The 20,531-nt window shown below is 39.2% G+C and overlaps 2 protein-coding genes and 1 long non-coding RNA gene across 6 annotated transcripts in view; 1 reads left to right on the plus strand and 2 right to left on the minus strand.

Moving 5' to 3' along the window:
- LOC109989610 (L-amino-acid oxidase) lies at positions 1-7,203 on the plus strand. 2 transcript variants are annotated; one of them, XM_020641442.3, is made up of 8 exons: positions 1-97; positions 522-576; positions 3,139-3,362; positions 3,707-3,819; positions 4,333-4,534; positions 4,605-4,673; positions 4,809-4,945; positions 5,818-7,203. In XM_020641442.3, the coding sequence occupies exons 2-8, from the start codon at positions 546-548 to the stop codon at positions 6,617-6,619; spliced, it is 1,578 nt and encodes a 525-aa protein (XP_020497098.1). In that variant the 5' UTR covers positions 1-97; positions 522-545; the 3' UTR covers positions 6,620-7,203. The 2 variants fall into 2 exon arrangements, with proteins under 2 accessions (XP_020497098.1, XP_065809295.1); XM_065953223.1 differs by having other exon boundaries at positions 55-97; positions 522-3,362.
- Positions 7,204-9,207: 2,004 nt separating this feature from the next.
- On the minus strand, positions 9,208-13,955 carry LOC109989612 (uncharacterized). The gene is made up of 2 exons (XR_010665990.1): positions 13,598-13,955; positions 9,208-12,354 (listed from the first exon to the last, which is right to left on the minus strand). It is a non-coding gene; the product is annotated as an uncharacterized lncRNA (long non-coding RNA).
- Positions 13,956-16,815: 2,860 nt separating this feature from the next.
- crtc3 (CREB regulated transcription coactivator 3) overlaps positions 16,816-20,531 on the minus strand; it is a 40,093-nt gene continuing 36,377 nt past the window's right edge. For all 3 annotated transcript variants that reach the window (XM_065953221.1, XM_065953220.1, XM_065953222.1), the window contains one exon: positions 16,816-18,679. In XM_065953221.1, coding sequence (XP_065809293.1) covers positions 18,474-18,679 — 206 coding nt within the window. In that variant the 3' untranslated portion in view covers positions 16,816-18,473. The remainder of the gene's footprint in view (positions 18,680-20,531) is intronic.

A 20,531-nucleotide genomic window follows, 5' to 3' on the forward strand; every position in this document is an offset into this window, starting at 1 on the left:
TGCTGTTTGAGGTCAGCCCACACCAAGAAGCTATAAAAGGTTCTGACGTCCTCCCAGACCGCCGTAACATGAGACTGTCTTCATCATCGACTCAAAGGTACCAATCTGTCTTCATATTTTAAAAATCACCAAGAATATAAACATGTTTTAGACTGTTTGATCTTTGTTTCACTTCTGCATTCACCAGCTGATTATTATTTTATAACCTTTAAAAGCTTGTTATGAAGGAAGTGAAGTCAGGTTCAATATATATATTAACCATGTAAAGACACAATGTGTTGAAGTCAATGGTAATCTCAAATTTCAATAAAACTCGTAAATTTAACAATACTTAATGGCATGGTGAGCAGATAGATTCTACTTTTGTCTCATAAATAGTTCTTGAACTTCTACTGCTAATGAATCATTTAACGTTATTAAAAAAAACAAAAGTTAAAGATGTGAGAGTCCAGTTCAGTCCAAAATGTCCAGGATTGTAATATTGGGTCTCTCTTCTTCCTCTTCTCGTCCTCATGCTTTAGAAGAAGAAACAAAGAAAACCAGAGATGGAACTAAATGTGGTGAAATGGAAACCATGTGAGTTTGATACAATAATGTGATTTTTATTTTCATTTAGAGGAAGCATTGGAGGCAGCTATGTCTTTTTTTGTTGCTAAGGTTTTTTTTTGTTTAAATCGTATCTTTATTTGGAGCGTACAGGTAGATACAACAACATAGCAACATTAGTAAAAAAAAAAAAAAAAAAATGTCCTTCAAGTTTTGGTTGTTTTGAGTCCGGAAAAAGCGCAACACCAGCCATCCAGGCAAACAAGTCCAAAGAAAGTAAAGTCATAGATCGTGGATCAGATTTCGTTCGTCCTTTGTAGTGTCCACTCTCCCCTAATAACTTAAATTTCACAGCAATTGTGATAAAGTAATATCAGTGGGTACACACTAACCTCTTAAGGACAGTACTGACAATTTTCCCGGGATAAACAGAGCCAGAACTCCAAGAGAACTCTGACACCACGGTAAGGTAGAACAGTTTACATGAAACTATGAACAGAAACCAGGGTGGTCGTCTGCTGCTGCTGCTAATAAAAGTATGTGAGTGTTATAGTTAGTGCGGAATTATTTACCATAGGCATGGATACCCGAATTATTTTTTGGACATTTCTGCACGTTTGGCTCCTCTGGGAGTTTGTGACTGCGAGCAGAAACAACGTTCCTGGCGGGTCGTGAACTCAAGAGACATTCTGCTGCAGCTCGGATTTAAAACTCATCACGCCATCAACACAGACATGCTTCCTGAAGAAATTCTCCGGGATAACTCAGTCAGCCAAGACAACTCCGCTCACAGAAATAACAAGGTAACCAGGAGGGGAAAGAGAAAGGGAGGAATCAGAGCCAGGCTCAAACGGGAGACATGTAAACAACGGCCGCTTCCATCTATCATCCTGGCTAATGTACGCTCCCTCCGCAATAAAACGGACGAGTTACAGGCCAACATTAACCACATGCATGAGAACAGGACTGCCTCTGTTCTTGCTTTTACTGAGACATGGTTAAATAAGAACGACGATGATAACACGCTGCACGTTGATGGCTTCTCCCCCCCTTTAAGACTTGATCAAGACAGTGAGCTCACTGGGAAACAACATGGCGGCGGCGTGTATCTTTATGTAAACACACGCTGGTGCTCGACGATTGTCGTGAGGGAGAAACTGTGCACCTCGGACATTGAGCTTCTGGCTGTCTCCCTTCGCCCTTTCTATCTCCCCAGAGAATTTCCACAGCGTTTTCTTATCCTGGTTTACATCCACCCCAGAGCTAACGCAGCCACAGCCACTGAACACAAACGTATTAAATAAACTGGAACTCATATCACCGGACTCCCAAATTCATCTTGGGTGATTTCAACCATTGCTCTCCTGAAAAAGCACTAAAAGGCTACCAGCAGTACATTACATGCAGCATGTCATGCAGAAAGAAGGAGTACTCATACTGAAAGCAGAACTCATCATGAAATGTGGATGTGTTTACTGCATGTCACATGCCAAGGAGAAGTTTCCCAACACCAAGCATTCTTCTGATTCTGTAAAATGAGAGCGCTGATTTTGTGTATTTGTTCTTGTAATTTTCAGATCCACTCCGAGTTGTTGACTTTTGATCCAAGTAGAAGTTGTGCTTTTGATTGCGACTAAATGTCGTGATTAACCCAGATGAGTGTGCATGCGTGTCCTCTCTGTTACGGCTGCGTGCACCCTCGTAATTAACACCCACAGGCTGCGTCCTCCGTCCGCAGCACGGATCAGCACTGCTGGACAGAACCTCTAATCGATTTCAATTATTTCAATTATTTCCAGGGCAGTCACGCGTCCATTTTGGGACATGGAAGAAATGTCCGACGTTTGGAAACATTTTGTCTTCTGGGAATATGATACAGAACAAAAAAGTTAAACGTAAACACTGCGGAAAAACTGTTTGCAAGAAATGCAAGTTATTTATTTTCTTCTGTTTTAGAGAAGTTCATTTATACTCTAAAACTAAAATGTGTCATTTTCATTTCGTGACGTTTTGATTTCAGTTCGAAATATTCATTAATAACCTCAAAATAGTTCATCAGATATGCACTCTGTCATTAAAAACCAGCCTTAATAGTTTAGCATATTTACAGTAGAGACCTTGTCAATGAACTTTGAGGGCAAAAAAACAAAAACGAAATAATCCGTCATGAATCGTAATCGAGGTAAAATATTCAATTAATCGTGATGTTGATTTGAGGTCATATCACCCCGGCCTACAATGTATGTATGTATGGTATAAAACCGCACAAAACACACAATCAAACACAAGTAAGGACATATTTCCGCCCTGTCAAAACGGAGTGTTTTATTCTGAAAATAAACCGGATGTTTTAATTTGGTTTCGGTCACTGACTTCCCATCCCTCTTGATCTTTTCTGTGCTAAATTGATGCTCTGCGAAAACTAGAAGCCCTGCACATCTGGTGGAAGTTAGCCATTAAGGGTCTTTAGACTAAACACAGTATTTAGATAAATAAAGCATATGATAGGATTTATGGAGGCTACATTACAAACACTTCCTGTTGGACTGATGTGCGTGTTTTTTCTTTTTTTGGGGGGGGGTGTGTTTCCAGTTGCTGCTTGTCTGCTTCTGCTCAGCGTGTTCTGCATCAACCCTGCAGCTGTCAATCTGAAAGAACAACTAGTTGATTGTTTCAAGGACAGTGATTATGATGAACTGCTGCAGACGGTGCAGAAAGGCCTCCCACACTTGAACTCATCCCATCATGTTGTTATTGTTGGAGCGGGTGCGGCAGGACTGACGGCTTCCAAATTACTGCAAGACGCAGGACACAAGGTACAGACGGCGGGTGGATGCTTTATAGCCACAGAAAGGCACTTCAGGAACAGCATCTGTGTGGAACCAAATGTGATTGAATGTCTCAGTACTTCCTTTACTAAAGATGAGGAAGATTGTGAATGTGCACCCTGATTGAAAATGTACCTTTCTTTATAACGGTGGTTCTTTGCAAAAGGTTGTATCTGCAAAATTTCATAAATGTGCTTGTCAACAAATAATTTTGGGTTTCAAAATGACACACCCTTTCACTGGATACATCATTCATTTTTCCCTGTCATAAAAGTTAGACAGACACACATTGGGCGATGTGGGTTATTACTATAGTTATCTGTTCTGAAAAGGTGACTGTATTAGAGGCCAGCGGTCGTGTTGGAGGACGGGTAGAGACCTACAGGAACGAAAAAGAGGGCTGGTTTGCTGAACTGGGAGCCATGAGGATACCTAGTTTTCACCTGTGAGTTTAAATTAAATTTTCTGTTCAAAACAAGATCAAAAATGTAACGGTAAAACACATTATTCTAAATCAGCTGTAGGCATTAAACTTCTACTACGTCTCTCATCTCACCCACGTCCATTATGATGATATCCATGGGAGTTCTGTTTTATACATATTTATGTCTTGGTGCTGTTTTTATGATGTGTATCAGCTGTATGGACTTCTGTTAAAAAACAAATTGCCCCTCAGGAACAATAAAGATTGTCCAATCCAATCGTAAAAAGGACCCTTGGAGAACACCGCTGTAAAATAATCTCGGAGCGGAGTTATTATTTTTGTGATCAATGGGGTCAAAAGCTTGAGACAAATGAATGAATGCTGCAGTTCTGACCTCCTTAATGTCTAAATCTGTAGTAATTTTGTCTGCTAATCAGATCGAGACTATATTACTTTTCATGGAATCCCTATTGATAATCGTATTGATGTTCCCATGTGGCCAGAATTAACATCACATTTCTCTTCTCTCCATAGTATCATCCGCTGGTTTGCTAATGAACTCGGCGTGAAGCTGAATACATTTGTCATGGATGACATAAACACTTTTTACCGGGTCAAAGGGCTGCGAAAGAAGAATTATGCCGTGAAAGCAAACCCTGACATCCTGAAGTATAAATTGCCAAAAAGTGAGAGGGGCAAGTCAGCGGACCAGCTGCTACAGCAAGCTTTAGATAAGGTACTGTATGTTAATAAGAGGGATGCTATCTGATAGCAGTAACAACTTAAAAATGTGATCTTCTGTGTAGGTGAAAGAAGAGGTGGAGGCACATGGCTGCAAAGCTGCACTACAGAAATACGATCACTATTCTGTAAAGGTAATTCATACTGTGATCTCATGAGATATTAAGTTAGAAAATAAAATGTGTGCTGGGAGAAACAGCAGAAAAACTTATTTTCTTTTTATGGTTAATATGTAGAAATGTAGAAAACCTTTGTGTGCTTTGTCCCAGGAGTATCTGAAAGAAGAAGGTGGGTTAAGTCCAGAGGCGGTGCAAATGATTGGAGACTTGCTCAATGAACAGAGTCTTATGCATCTGGCCTTAACTGAGATACTCTACCTCCAGAGAGACGTCAGTGACAGTACCACGTAAGTTTTCCCACATTTGTACATTCATCCAAAAAGATTTTAGGTCAATGTTACAATTTACTTTAAAGCCAGGGTACTCCTGTTTTTAACACACCCCATAGGGGTCAAATGCCAACCATCAAGAGGGGACATCCCAGCAGCGTTCTGTCATATCATCTGTTTCAAAGTTCAACAAATCAACCGGTGTAGAATTTAGACTTTTGAACGTTTTGGGTAGCGAGAGAAGGAAAATGGAATGGAAACCAGGAACTGCTCATCCACCCAAACTGTTTCTGAAGGATGGTCTTTAACACATTTCCAGAGACTACACTTCCTTTGCTTTGGCACGCTTCGGAGAGGCATACTTCGGCACGATACACTTCATGCACGAGCACAAGCACATGGGTACACAACGCTGACAGCCTTCATTATGGAGAAATCCAGAGTTTCATGTCTGTATCTGACTAACATGACTCAATATAAGACACAAAGTAGCTGTCATGTTCTCTGTGTTGTTCTCCGGTGTGCAGACGCGTCTGTTTTTTTTTTTCCTTGAGTCCGCCTGTTTGTAAACTGAGCACGCTTCATGACGTTATGTATCTCAGAATGGTTGTTTGGTCCGCACCAGGGTTTGATTGATACCTTTTTAACTTGTTGCCAGCTGAACTGCTTTTGCTTACAGCTTGGCCCACATGTTTGTTAATAGACTTATAACCCTAACCCTAACCCTTTGTTACTTTCACCCTTTGTTCTTTTAGTATTTGCTAAGAATACTTCAATATTTCTATATTTTGCCATAAAAGTAGGCAGTAGCTTCACTCTGTCAACATACTATTATCACTCTTCACCATTTCTGTCTGGAAGGATATATGAGGATTTTCTTTCCATTGCAGGTACGATGAAGTCACTGGTGGGTCAGATCTCTTAACTACAGCTTTCCTCACTGTTCTTGATGTCCCTATTCACCTTAACTCCAAGGTCAAACACATACATCAGTCAAAAAAGGGAGTTACTGTTTCCTATCAGAAAGGCAACCAGTCATCTTTGACAGAAATACCCGCTGACATTGTCCTGGTAACTACCACAGCCAAAGCCGCCCTCTTCCTGGACTTTGATCCATCACTCTCCGCTAAAAAAATGGAGGCCCTGAGGGGGATCCACTATGAGAGCTCCACTAAAATCATCCTCACCTTCAGCAAGAAGTTCTGGGAGGAGGACGGTATACAAGGAGGGAAGAGCATCACAGATGGACCCTCTCGTTACATCTACTACCCCAGCCACAGTTTCCCAACAAATAAGACCGTCGGCGTCCTCCTGGCTTCCTACACCTGGTCTGATGACTCCCTCCTCTTTTTAGGAGCAAATGATGAAGACCTGAAAGATCTGGCTCTGAGAGATTTGGAAAAGATCCACGGCAAACATGTCAGGTCTCTGTGCACAGGTGTGGTTGTGAAGAGGTGGAGTGAAGATCCTTACAGTTTGGGTGCCTTTGCCCTCTTTACACCCTATCAGCATTTAGAGTACTCTAAAGAGCTCTTCAGAAGTGAAGGCAGGGTGCACTTTGCTGGTGAGCATACAGCTTTTCCTCATGCTTGGATTGAGACATCTATGAAGTCTGCTATAAGGGCTGCTAGTAACATCAACAAAGTGGTGAACAAACACTCAACTGAAAGTCAACAAAGAGAAGAGCTCTAGGGTCTTAAATTGGCCTTTTTATTAGTGGTTTTAAGGAGGAGGCTAACTATGATTCCCTCTTTTACCATGATTCTTGTTTGGTCAAACTGATGTATTTCATAGGGTTAGATATTGTCAGGAATCCGGTAACTCTTGTTTAAGAACAGGTTTTAGCTACGACTATTGCTTACACCAATGCATGTTTTTATGACTAATGTTCATCCTGTTTTTCTAAACGTTTAGCATTTAAACGTTTAGAAAAACACCTCTAATCTGCACCTATGGAGAAAGGGCCTTCAGCGACACAGCCCCCCAACCTCTGGACCACCCTCCACTCAGACATCCACAATGCTACATTTTTGGACTCATTTAATAAACTTGGAAAACACCATCTGTTCTCCACAGCCTACAACCTCCCTGAACACTGCGTCTCGATCCTTTGTTACCGGTCTCACTTTGGTTTTTCTTGTATTTTTTCTTGTATTTTTCTTGTACTCTACTTTGTAAAGTGCCCCCTAAAAGGTGCTATATAAATTCAACTCATTATTATCATATTAGTATGGAAGCCCATTTCCGCCAGTTAAAAAAATAAAAATGAAACCTTGGCTTTGTTGAGATTTCTTTTGCCAATATGAAGTCAAAATTATGAGATAAAAAAGTCATAATTATGAGATAAAAAGTCATAATTATGAGATAGTTGAAAGGAAGAAAACTTACTAAAGACAAAGCAGTAGCTTTACTTTGGTTTGAGCTCTAGCTGCTGTTTAATATGATATGGATTGTGAGTACACTGAGACTTACTTTAAACGTGGTTATACCACAAATGAAATATTATCTTTGCTAGCGGATTCGCATGGGATAGTGCTAAGCAAACGCACCCTTGAAAGGATTTTAAGGAAGAAGCAGCTCTGGCGAAGAAAGAATAAAACTGATGTGACTGAGGTGGCTACCTTTATTGAGAATCAACTGGAAGCATCTGGTCAGTGCCATGGCTACAGATGGATGCACCAAAAATGTTGGTTACATGGGATTGTGACTGACAGAGAAACAGTTCGAGTATTGCTGCAGTTATTTGATGGTGAAGGTGTTGATGTCAGGTCAAGAAACAGACTGCGGAGGCGTGTTTACCACAGCTGTGGTCCAAACTATGTTTGGCATATTGATGGCTATGACAAGCTTAAGCCATTTGGAATTGCAATCAGTGGATCCATTGATGGTTTTTCCAGGAAGATGATTTGGCTTGAAGCTTACAAAACAAACAATGACCCAAAGGTCATCGCTGGCTACTATATGGATGCTGTGACCAATGCTGGTGGTTGCCCTGCCAGAATCAGACTTGACTTGGGGACAGAAAATGGCCATATGGCTGAAATGCAGCAGTTTTTGCATTTTTCTGAGAACCAAGCTGAAACAGACAGTGTAACCTTTGGTCCAAACACTGGAAAACAAGGGGATAGAACGATGGTGGTTAACCTTGAGAAGTGAGTGTGTCCAGTTTTGGATTGAGCTATTTGACAAACTGAGAGAAGATGGCTACTTCTCAGACAACTTCTTGGACAAGTCCTTGATCCGGTTTTGCTTTCTTCAAACGATACAGGTAAGTGACACATGAAAATATTGCCCAATTATATTTTTAAGAGACACAAATGACCATGTGTGATATAGTCATTGCCTTTATGGTGTATGGAGACTAAAAAATACATTTTGTTTTGTTTTGTGGTTAACAAAGAAATCATGATGGTTGGGGTAATTATCAAATGAATTCATATCATATAATATACAGATACTGTATATAGAATAATTTTATAATTGTATGATAAATGACATCACATGATGATGTCAAAGACAGGTTTTTTTTTACATTTTGATAGCTGTTATATTATGCCTGTAACAGTAGTTGCAGTGCAAAAAATTACAATTTGCTGGTATTCATATTATTGTGCGAGCCCACTGTATCACAAGCAAGGACAAATCTCACAGATAAAAACCAACCATGGGTCAGGACTACTAGCCAGGGCAGTAATTATTAATGGCTTATATTTTATGCACTGACTAAATATGATGTGCCTTCTAGGAAGAACTTGATGAGGTTGTTCTGACTTGGAATAACCACAGAGTCCGCCAAGTCCACAACTCACGCTCACCTCATGGACGTCCCTCCATATTGCATGCAGTCCCTCAACTGTACGGAGGCAGGGATTGTTTACATCATGTGGATATGGAGAAGATTCAAATCTGCCTTGAAGAGTGTGTGTTCAAGGATGAGATGTGTTCCACATCTGTGCGGACCTAATGTCAGAGTATAATCTAAATTTGACCAATGATGTGTTTGAAACAGTTAACCTGTACATCAGACTTAGGCAGCTGATCAACAATGAACTGGACCTAGATGATTAACTTCCCTAGGCCTGTGTCACTTTGTATATTCCCCTTTTTATGTTTTTCTCACAAACACAGTTTTCTTCCATGTGTTTTGACCTGGGAGGAATGCTAATGTAATTGTAGTTACCTAAGAAATGTTAAAGATATACAAACTATGTTCAGTGCATAAAGTTCTTTGTTGAACTGACATTGACTACTTGTAAGAAGTGAGTAAAAATGCAAATTCACACATTTAGAAACATTTTTTTTATTAAAACATTTTTATTTCACAGTATACAAAACTGCTATGTTTTCATTTTAACTACAATGTAATCTAACTTATACAGCAGATAGTATATAGCAGTAACAAAGTTATTGGCTTATGTAACAGTTGAGAATGCCTTGCTCTCTTTTGATAACCAGCAATAACAGCACCTGAAAAAATAGTGCTTGAGATGTGAAATGACAGGAGTATTAAATCAAAGGTACCTGTTTTGTTATAAAGAAAATAACTTACATAAATGTGCTGGAAAAACTCTGAACTGAAAATAATAAATGTACCAAGAAAATAACACAAATATTTCATTTGATAATGATTTTTTATCATAAGCTTATGTTTTTTAAATTAAAACAAATATGTGCATTTGGAACAAAAAAAGGTTATGCAAACATGACATATAATGACATTACCCTGTCGTATCAATAAAAAAAGTAGAAGTAGGTAAACTTATGCAAGATGCAAGCTCTCTAATGTGTCGACAATAGAGTGAAGCTTAAAGTGGGGATTTCCCAAAAATAAGACGGAGGCTTGTTGTTCTGTGTTTGTGTTATGGAGCCAAGGTACAATAAGCTGAACAAATTCTTTCAAGCTTCAAAAAACACCAGTTGTGAATGTGTCAAACAGAGCACAGATGGTTAAGTTCCTTCATTTTTCTCTCTCATCAAAAATTACCATTGACATTAGAACAAGAAATTTATGTTATAACCGTAATATGTTGTCTGAAATAACTAATTTGTTGGTGAAGTCTACACCATCATTCTTAAACATCGTACTTAATAAAGGTATTCACAGTACTCGGCATTGAAACATACTTCTTTAAATTTCTTAAATTGAAAGCAATGATGAACAACTTAAAAGTGGCAGCAGAAGAATGTTGAAAGCATGTTAAAGGACCACTAGGTAGAATTTAGGGAGATTTATAGTCAGAAATCAAATGTTATTATTGTTTAATCATCAGAAACTAAGGATTGTTGTGTCTTCTTTTGTTGTATTCTATTGGTTGCCAGTGAGCAACCTCACCACAAGGTGTCACTAATTTCTACACACTGGTCTTTTAAAACTGTGATACTAAAGTAAGGTAAAACATGGTGTCTGTAGTTATTACTTTAATACCCAAATTTAATCTGAAAACCTACAAACCTAATCCTGAGCCTCTGAGGTGAGTCAAGCACATTTGGGCTGAAATCTTTTTATCTTAGATAATGTCCATTACCCACACACTGCTTTCTAGGACTTTGTTCATTTCATGTCAAAACTCTGGGTAGCTGTCATAACTGACTGGCAACTCCAAGAAACAGCCACATGTATGAGCAACAGGTCTTCTCTGAAATCCCTGAAGTTGTGAGAAGGTGGCAGTGATGCTCTTGCCTATGAACAAGTCTGATCCAGTGCAATATCTGAGGAAAAAGGAGAGGTGCTGGGTGTCTGACTCTCTAAGATATGTGCTTACATACTTAACAATTTGTTTCTCCTTGGCATTCTGGGTTCTGGGGTAAATAATTGATCTCATGATCTTTTGTGATGTCGGTTGTAGCTCTTCATAGATTGCTGAAATCCCTTTTAACTCTGATCTAATGGGTCTGAGCATTTTCTTCCAATGTTTAATCACAAAAGAAGGCTCCTGAATCAATTTCTGGTGAGCAAGCTCCTTCAAGATTTGCTCAATGTTATCTGCTGTTGGAAGCCTCCGGCAGTTGTGAATATCCATAATTTCCAACAGTTCTTCCTGGTCAACATCTTCAAAATGTAAACGACATGATTCAAGGATCACTTGCTCAGACTCTGACACATACTTGAAAAAGATGCCCACAATATCACTCTCCACAAAGCCCAAAAGAGCTTGTTCCAACAGCACGGGTGCAAGATTTACAGGAAGGTACTTCTCTTTTTTCCAGCCAAATGTGATAATTCAGCCTACACTTTCCCATTCTTGTTCACGAAAATCATGACGTAGGTATGGCACTTTGAAGACATTTCCCAAAGTGCACTGCTCATAGAAGTCATTCCAAAATTCTGACAGGACATCCCTCAAAACACCTCCATCATCCACAGCTTTTTCAAGCATTCCATCTGGGAGGATAAGTTGAAAGTAAAGGTTATCCTCCATGATTCTTTCCTCCAAAAAAACTTGAATAAGTTCTTTAAGAATCTGTCCACGATGAAGAACAACAATTTTCTTTAGTCCTTCTCTCTGACGGGCTTGTTCCTGTCCTATATCCGTGGAAGGAGGCAAAGGTGGTTCCTGAGGCAATGTATCATCAAGACTGGAGTACTCACTTACATAGACGCTTTGTGTGGGGAAAGTTACAATGTCACTATCCTCTAAGACATCCAAATTAAGTAATGTTTCATGTTCAGGGAAACTACGTAAATCAGTTGGGTCAACCGTGGTATAGAGAAGGGACACACTCTCACTCCTTGCATCTGTAAATACTGTGCTGTTTCCAACAAAAATGATATCTGGGGTATTTATCTCCACATCTGTTGCTTCTGCTGGAGAGCTGTGATGGTTATCAGATCTAACATGTGTGTTTTCACCTTCTGTGGTTGCATCACTATCTTCCTCCTCCAGATGTATGTCTTGCTTCTTGGTTGTTAAATAGAAACCTAAGAGAGGTAACTTTGTCTTTTCATACAGTTCCCCAACTGTGATAGTATCGTCCAATGAATGCTGCTGAAAATCGGTCAAATCAATGTCAAAATCAGTAAGGGTACCCTCTGCATTTTTTCCATCTGGAAAAAACAAGTGCAGAGCCTTTTCTAGTAAGTTCTCTTTTTTACTTTCCTTTGAGACACTCTTTTTTCTGGTCCCTCCACCCTTTTTGGTGCGTACCTGCACAAATCCTCTTTCTCTGAAATGCATCCATCCTATCTCAATTTTTCTCTGATTCTTTTGGGCGTTGTTTGGAATGGTGTGATGTTCTCTTTCAGGCACATGATCACCCTTGCTTCTTGATAGTTTTCCTCTAAGCCGCTCAAAAACCTTCATTTTGCGACTCCTTGGTTCGTTTTCCTTGCGTCTGCAGTATCCAAAAACAGCCAGCCGATCACCATATGATGGCAGATAATCCCTTAGCTGTTCATCTGTCATGAGGTTTATGACACTGGTATCAATCTAAAAGGGAGAAATATTTAATTAATTATTTGGTAAAGTGCTTTCAATTATAATAATGAACAACCTGCATAAAGCCAAACATATTTGTGAAGCTGATCTCAACTTTTGTTTTTTAATATTAATATATGACTCAGTTCCTATATAAGTACCTTCTCCTGTTCCATTCACTGTATGTCTTCCTCAGGCACATGCCTGGACCTTAAGTAGTCACTGAGCTCATCCATCTTGTTACAGTTCAAAAACCCTCTGCACCTATGTTAAATAGAATTAAAGCTCAAACATTATAACCTAATACATAAAATCTCTGACAAATCTCTCCCTTTGTAGTTTTGCTTTTTAAGCACCTTTCCAGTCAATGGTTAGATAATATATATAGATATAGATATTTAACTGATGTACATATGTTTGATTTTTAACTTATTTTTATTTTTTATAATTATATTCCTGGTTCCTGTTTTTTTGAGCTGTTGTAATGAAAAAATTCCCCCATGGGGATCAATAAACTTTATCTTTATCTTTATAAGCAAAAACCTTTTGTTTTACAATGAAGAAAGGGAGCAGTCTCATTTTGTGTTTCATGTTTCTAGTAGTGTTTTTAAAAAATAAGTCACCTGATCAAAACCTGACCCATGATGCTATTACAAACGCACTACTTAAAATGGGTAAGAGGGCATAATCACATAATCATTTGATTTAATGTGAAGCAGCTTATGACAGCACTGATTGATCAAGTAGGCCTACCTTAAAAAAACTATAGCTTGTAATAACATGCATAGCTGGATGTTGAATCAGTTATCAATAAAATACAGAAGCCTTGATTAACAATGCATCTCTTCAAAATGTAAACATGTTTTTGTAAAATATAAAATATTTTAATAAACAAATATAATATAAACACCGGGGCCGGTGAGGAGATGAAGCAGCTATTCAACAGATTTCGGGTGTTCATGGCTTTAGGTTACATGTATCGTGATGACCCCCTTACTCCTTACTCAGAGAGCAATGCGAAGGCCGATAGCCGCCTCACTACAACACTTTGTTTACGTTTCAGGGACACCATCTAGTACCGTGAGCGTTAGCCTACTGTGTAGTAGCCTACAGGCTACATTGACATTTGAGTCAACGTCAGCGCTACGTAAACAGTAATGTAATGTGTTTAGTTCTAACGACAACCGGATTAAAAGACACAACTATTTGGGCTATCATGCATCTAACATTTATTACATTTGGTAGAATTAGTTACCTTGTTTAGGATTGCATTGCGTGGCTGGGCGAGTGAGGGGATGCAGGGACTACAATGCCAGCTGGATCACATGACTTTTTTATCTCATAATTTCGAAAAAATCTCAATAAAGCCAGGTTTTCATTTTTATCTTTTTAACTGGCGGAAATGGGCTTCCATATATTACAAAGTATATACTAAGTTTTTTTTAAATGACATATTATTTTCTTTTTTCAAAAATGTATTTAGTGAATGAAAATGACAGTTCTGATGAATCAACATCTTAAGGTAACCATCAAACTGAGAAATAATCTGACAAACATTCGGTTAGTAGAAATCTAGGAGTTCTATTTGATCAAGAAATGTCTTTTAGCTCTCACATCAGGCAAATTTCAAGAACAGCCTATTTTCACTTTCGTAATATATCCAAGATCAGGAATATCCTGTCGCAAAATGATACAGAAAAACTAGTTCATGCACTCGTTACCTCCAGATTGGATTATTGTAACTCTCTTTTGTCAGACCATGGAGCAGACGCATCAATTTAACACAGAAAAAAGCAGGACGGGAAGATATATGCAGCGAATAGAGAAACAATGACATTCCTGTTGGAATAAATGACACATTGGGTGCGTCTGAATTGTCTTTTTTGCTTAGGAAGGTTCCTAACTGAGTGAAATGACCTGGAAGCATTTCAGTGGCTGTTTGAATTCTCTAAAAGCTAAGGAAAGGTGGGTCAATGCTTCCTTTATAACCTCCTTTGGCCTAGGATACACTGGACCATCCTTTACCAAAGGAGATGAGATATGTGGTCCCACAATTCCTTGCGGATGCAACATTTAAAGCGAGTCGTGAATCCGACCGATCTGTTTGAGGAGAAATGCGGAGACAATCTGCATTTGGTTTATTAATTGATTTGACTTATAATTTGTAAATGCCTTTGTATTTATTGTATTTCTTTCATTCTATTTAGTGTGTGTGAAGAAGGTGAACATTGCTTTTATACATTCTTGTATCATGTCAGGCCTTGCTGTTATTTGATGTTGATTCATACGAGAAATTGTAATATAAAACATTGTTAATAAAACAAGAAATGAAAAGAAACGATGACCGAAAAGGGACATGAATATCTCTGCGCCTCGGTAACTGTCCCTGATGTGTGCTAACATCTTCATGTCACAAAAATAGAGAACACTTTCCAGTTTACTGTTTGTGCCCCTTGCTGAGGTCAAACATGATCCATATTGAAGCTCAGACCATGAAAAATATGTTTTTATACGTCCCAAACTTCATGGAAATAGTTCAGGAAATTGAGTGGCAAATTCATTATGGCACAGCTGGCAAGTTTTAGGAACTATATCGTTTGGCACTGTCTGACGTCACACTGATTTTTATCCATCCAGATGTGTGCATGAAACACCGCATACTCAGCCTTTATACAAGAGGCCCCAGGACATGTTCAAATCTGCTATATTCTCTGAAATGGACTGGGTCCTGATTGAATAGGAGCTCACTCCTCCGTTTCAACCTGTTGAGGCCCTCGCACAAACATTAAGGAAGGCTCAAAAAACAAGGGTAAACCCCATCTTGGCTTATTCCAAGACGGTGTGGCGAAAGGTTCATAAAAATTGTAAACGCTCTGAAACTAACCAAAAATATGGTATAATCCTAAAATAAAAATAGGTAAATAAACAATTTACTGGGCGTAATGGCTAAGACGAGGTATCAGAATGATTGGGGACCTATTTGAGGATGACCAGTTTCTTTCTTGTAACAGGATGATGGAGAATTTTAACTTAGAGGGTCATGGTCATCTCTGGAAGTATCTGCAAATTAGAGACTGTATGGAAAAAATGTTTCACTTTCCTTAGGAAAAAAACACAATCGAGCAATACTTTCAACTACCGGTAATGTTCCTTAAAGCCTCAAAGTGGTATGAAATATGTCCATGGTTAAACAATAATGAAGGTAAAAATCTTCAGAGGATTTGGGAGAAAGATTTGGGATAAACACTGGATGAGGAGATGTGGGAGAGGATTCTTTTACAGAATGGGAAGTATATCAGAGAAGCGAGGGGCAAATTTATTCAACATAAAATACTGAATAGATATTATTACACCCCTGCAAGACGTAATAGTATGGGTTTAATCCAAAGTAGTTCATGTTGGAAATGTAAATCAGAATGTGGTACATATATTCATGCTTAATGGGAATGCTGAATGGTCTTCCCATTATGGAACAATGTTTTAGCACTTATGGAGGACTGGTTGAGATGCCAACTTCCCAGATCACCTCAGCTTTGTCTCCTGGGGGATAAAGGTGTAGTACCCTTGTAGGTATCCACTGAATGAAGCCGTAGCTTGACGCTCCCAGAACTCCTCTCTTAAGTAATTTTCATCCAAAAAATCCATGGGACCAAATGATCAAAGTTTAAATGTTTACTTAAACATAAATAAACAAAAAACAGATACAGGTTAGTCCAAAACTATACAAAAAGAGAGATGAGGAGAGAGAGGTCAAAAGACTGTGTGGCTCCACTCTCTACTAGTCTGAACTGAGCCCAATTAAGTCCACAAGCCCCTCCCCCTCCCGGATCCAATGAACAAAAAGTATTACATGCCTCCATAAATTTAACATGATGAGCAATAAGGCTCCTACAACCCTATTTAAGCAAATACTCATTTAAAGTATTAACAACTGGCTTAACAACATGTGCTCGGCTAATTCTTAGATTTGGAAAGAATCAAGAACTCTGACACTGAAAATGTGGAAAGAAGAAATGATGACAATAGCTGCTTGTGAAAATATGCTTGGAAAGGTGAACTGTAAGAATGACATTTCTAAGGAGCAATGGGACAATTTTAGCCAGTTTATATCAGGAGAATGCAACACATCACTGGCAGGGTGTTGATTGACTTTTGTTTGTTAGTAAGCACACATCACCCTTCTGGTGATGCACTGATGATACTTTCTGCATCGTTGTCTCTAATCTCTGTCATCCATTTATTATCTATTATGTTTCCTGCCTGTTTTGTTGTTTGTTTGTTTTTATAATTGTTTGCTATCAAAATGTTGTCATAAAATCAATAAAATATAAACTTAAAAAAAGAAAATCTGCTATTTTCTGTTAAAGTAAAAACATTCTGACATCATGATGGCATGCCTATCTACCCCCATACTTCAGTGTGTTTCAGTACACTGCTGCCCTCTACTGGCAGGAACAACAACCACATCCATAATTCAGACTTAAAGTTTATTGTTTATATCAAACCAGAATGATTACCACTATGACATCTGTTACAGACCAAATATGTTTTAAATGTGGGATTAAACAAACTCAAATTACATAAAAAAATAGCCACACTAGTGGACAAAAATATTCTTTAAATAACATGACATGTGCATTTTAATATGAAACTAAAGAGTAAGACAACAAAAAAACAACAACAATGAAACAGACAGAAAAGAAGACAAATGCTAAAACAGGAGGTGAAAACTGCTGGAATAATAAAATAAAGTAAGGCAGCAGACGGCAGCAGGATTATAAATTTACAGAGTTAAAATGCAAAGCGGCTCCATCATGTTAATAACAAGAGTAAAAATGTGTAATAAGTCAAACTGAATATACTTCTTATAAAACATCATAACCAACAGCCCTCTTCATCACAATCGTCCACACAGTGCAGGTCTCACATCAAATACAAACCTCTTTCAATGTTTTTATTCCTGCAGGAGCACAAACCCGTCCATATGTGGACACTGGACTCATGTCATATCGGGCTTTTAGCTCATTTGACCCCCACATTATGAAAAACATGTTCAGAGTTGGGGGGGGGGGGGGGGTCAGGGGGTATACTACATGATGTGAAGTTTAACCTGATCCACAGGGTTCACTGAATACAAAACACCTTTGCATAGTTTAATAAATGCTTCAGGGTTAAAAGGAGAAAATCTCTGAATTGATTTTCATGGTCACTAGGGGGCGCTCTATTCCCAGAGAGTCCAAGTTAGTACAGAATCAGCTGTAAATATTTTTTAAAAATAATCAGATGATCTAAGAATAATCCATTTTTAATTCGTTCTGATCTTTGGGATAAAAAACTGACCATGTGTAAAAATATCTCGAGGAACAATTAGTGCAAAACAAGTTAAATACAACGTCACATGAAGTCCACATGATCACTGTGTGTGTGTGTGTGTGTGTGTGTGTGTGTGTGTGTGTGTGTGTGTGTGTGTGTGTGTGTGTGTGTGTGTGTGTGTGTTTTGGCGGTTACAGAAGTCAGGTACAAACATTAGATACAAACTGGGCGCACAGCAGCACAGAGCTCGCCCGTCTTCTCGACCACTCGGCTCCATCTTTTAGTTCTTAGAGTCTTTAGTAATATTTTATAAAATCGTAAACACTTGGCCCTTTTTGTTTCTCTTTTAAAAATACATTTGAATAGTGTTCGTTTATAACTGTCAAGAAAAACATTTTGAACAGGAGATCCAAAGTCTTAATTTCTCCCACGATTGTTTCAGAGCCTGAAGTATCCGCAGCTTGCTGCCTTTATTCACCTGAAGAAGAAAAAAGTCACAAGTTTCCAGAAGGAACAGAAAACGTCTCCGAGCACAAACATGTCTTTCAAAGTACAAAACCAGGAAGTGCATGTTTCCATGGCGATAGGGTTACCATGGCTTCAGGGCGCAGTCGGTGAGAGAGGTCGGAGGAATCCTTGCTAGATCGTCCATCCTGATCCGGGTTTTCAAAAACACGTGTTCACATGTCACATGTTAATGTGTGTGTGTGTGTGTGTGTGTTGTTCCCAGGTAAACATGCTCACATTGACTAAGTGGATTCATGTCGGTAAAGTCTGTTCAGATTAAACTTTTTTTGTGTGTGTGTGTGTGTGTGTGTTCACAGTCTGTCGCTACGGAAAGAATCCTCCACAGATGGGTCAGGGAGCACCATGTCAGGGTCACTGAGCATGCTCAGACCGTCCAGGCTGAGAGGCTCTATGTGCAGCTCATCCTCCAATCGAAAGCCCCCCTCAGAGTCGAAACATTGAGGAACAGCAGAGAGCGCGGCACTGATGTCCTTGGACAGAGTCTGGTTTGAATCATCTGAGAGACAGAAAGAGGGAGAGGCTTATCATTTTTACAGTTTTTATCTTTACAAGAAGTTTTTAAATTGTACAGTTTTTACTCCTATAGTTTTTATATTTTAAGTCTTATTTTACAGTTTTATTTTTACAGTTTATATTTTTAGTTGATATTTTTACATGTTGTATATTTAACTTTTTATATTCTACAAATCTTCAATTCAATTTGCAAACGCTATTATCCAAAGCAACATACATCAGAGAGTAAGTACAATACTAATCCATTCATACACGGTCACTGAAGCAGTGGGAGCAATGTGGGGTTAAGTGTCTTGCCGAAGGACACATTGGACATGTTGCTCAGCTGGGGATCGACGACTCTACCAACTGAGCTAGAGCCGCCCTTACTTTAATTGAACACTTTTTATTTTTTACAGTTTTAATTGTTTTTTTTTGTTAGAATTAAGGTTAGAGAAAAGTTGACAATTCTACAATTCACTTAGCAGACGCTTTTATCCAAAGCGACATACATCAGAGAGTAAGTACAACACAAGCAAGGATCTAGAAAAAGTGAACAATGTCAGTAAGAGCAAACGAACAGCTTTGAGTCTGATTGGACACACAGGTGCTGAAAGGCATTGCACAGAGGCAAAGCACGACATTGACGGCAGTTCTTGCGAGCTCTAATCAGTATAGAAACCATCTTATAAGTCATCGTTATCAAACAAAAACAATCGTGACAACCATCATCATCATCAATGATATCGAAACCATCATCATTAAGTTAGTAGGTATTCATGAAAGAGCTGGGTCTTTAGCTTTTTCTTAAAGATGCAGAGGGACTCTGCAGATCGAATGGAGTTTGGAAGTTCATTCCACCACCGGGGGGCAACAGAGGAGAAGAGTCTAGTCAGAGACTTAGGACACTGTTGTGAAGGTTGGATCAGACACCTTTCATTGGCAGAGCTTAGTGGGCGGGAAGGAGTGTAGACCTGGATGAGAGAGTTAAAGTAAGGAGGAGCCGAGTTTTTTTTGTTTTTTTTTAAAGATTTATTTTTGGGCTTTTGTGCCTTTAATGCAGAGATAGGACAGTGGATAGAGTCGGAAACCAGGGAGAGAGAGTGGGGAATGACATGCGGAAAGAGGCCACGGGTGGAAGCGAACCCGGGCCTACCGCTTGAGACGACAGCCTCAATACATGGGGCGCGCTGGTGGCGCAATGGTTAGGGCGCGCGCCCCAAGAGTTTTAAATTTGATGTGAGCAGTAACTGGGAGCCAGTGTAAGGAGATGAACATGATGAGTGACATGTGCTCTTTTAGGAAGGTTGAAGACCAGTCGTGCTGCTGCATTGTATATCATTTGCAGAGGTTTGATAGTGCATGTAGGAAGACCTGCCAGTAGAGAGTTGCAATAATCGATGCGTGATATCACAAGAGCCTGTACCAGGAGCTGCGTAGCGTGTTCTGACAGGTAAGGTCTGATCTTCCTGATGTTGTACAGGGCGAATTGACATGACCGGGCAATCGAGGCTACTTGAACCTTAAAAGTTAGCTGGTCATCAATCATGACACCCAGGTTCCGGGCAGACTTTGTGGGCATGAGTTTGGTTGTTCCAAGCTGGATATTGATCTGTGGTTGCATAGAGGGACTGGCTGAGATGACAAGGAGCTCAGTCTTTGAAAGATTGTGTTGAAGGTGCCGTTTATTCATCCATTTAGAGATATCAGCAAGGCATGATGAGATTCTTGTAGAGACTGTAACATCGTCTGGCGGGAATGACAGGAAGAGCTGGGTATCGTCAGCATAGCAGTGGTATGAGAAGCCATGAGAGCGGATTATTGAACCAAGTGAGCTTGTGTATATGGAGAAGAGA

Source organism: Labrus bergylta, chromosome 3, assembly GCF_963930695.1.
Source record: "Labrus bergylta chromosome 3, fLabBer1.1, whole genome shotgun sequence".
Classification (NCBI taxonomy): domain Eukaryota; kingdom Metazoa; phylum Chordata; class Actinopteri; order Labriformes; family Labridae; genus Labrus; species Labrus bergylta.

What these genes read in the sequence shown, in the direction of transcription:
- LOC109989610 (XM_065953223.1), top strand. Translation starts at nt 3,048, where the DNA reads ATGATAGGATTTATGGAGGCTACATTACAAACACTTCCTGTTGGACTG. An exon ending in AGGATACCTAGTTTTCACCT is followed by an intron (nt 3,820 to 4,332) that starts GTGAGTTTAAAT and finishes TTCTCTCCATAG; the next exon opens with TATCATCCGCTGGTTTGCTA. An exon ending in TACAGCAAGCTTTAGATAAG is followed by an intron (nt 4,535 to 4,604) that starts GTACTGTATGTT and finishes TCTTCTGTGTAG; the next exon opens with GTGAAAGAAGAGGTGGAGGC.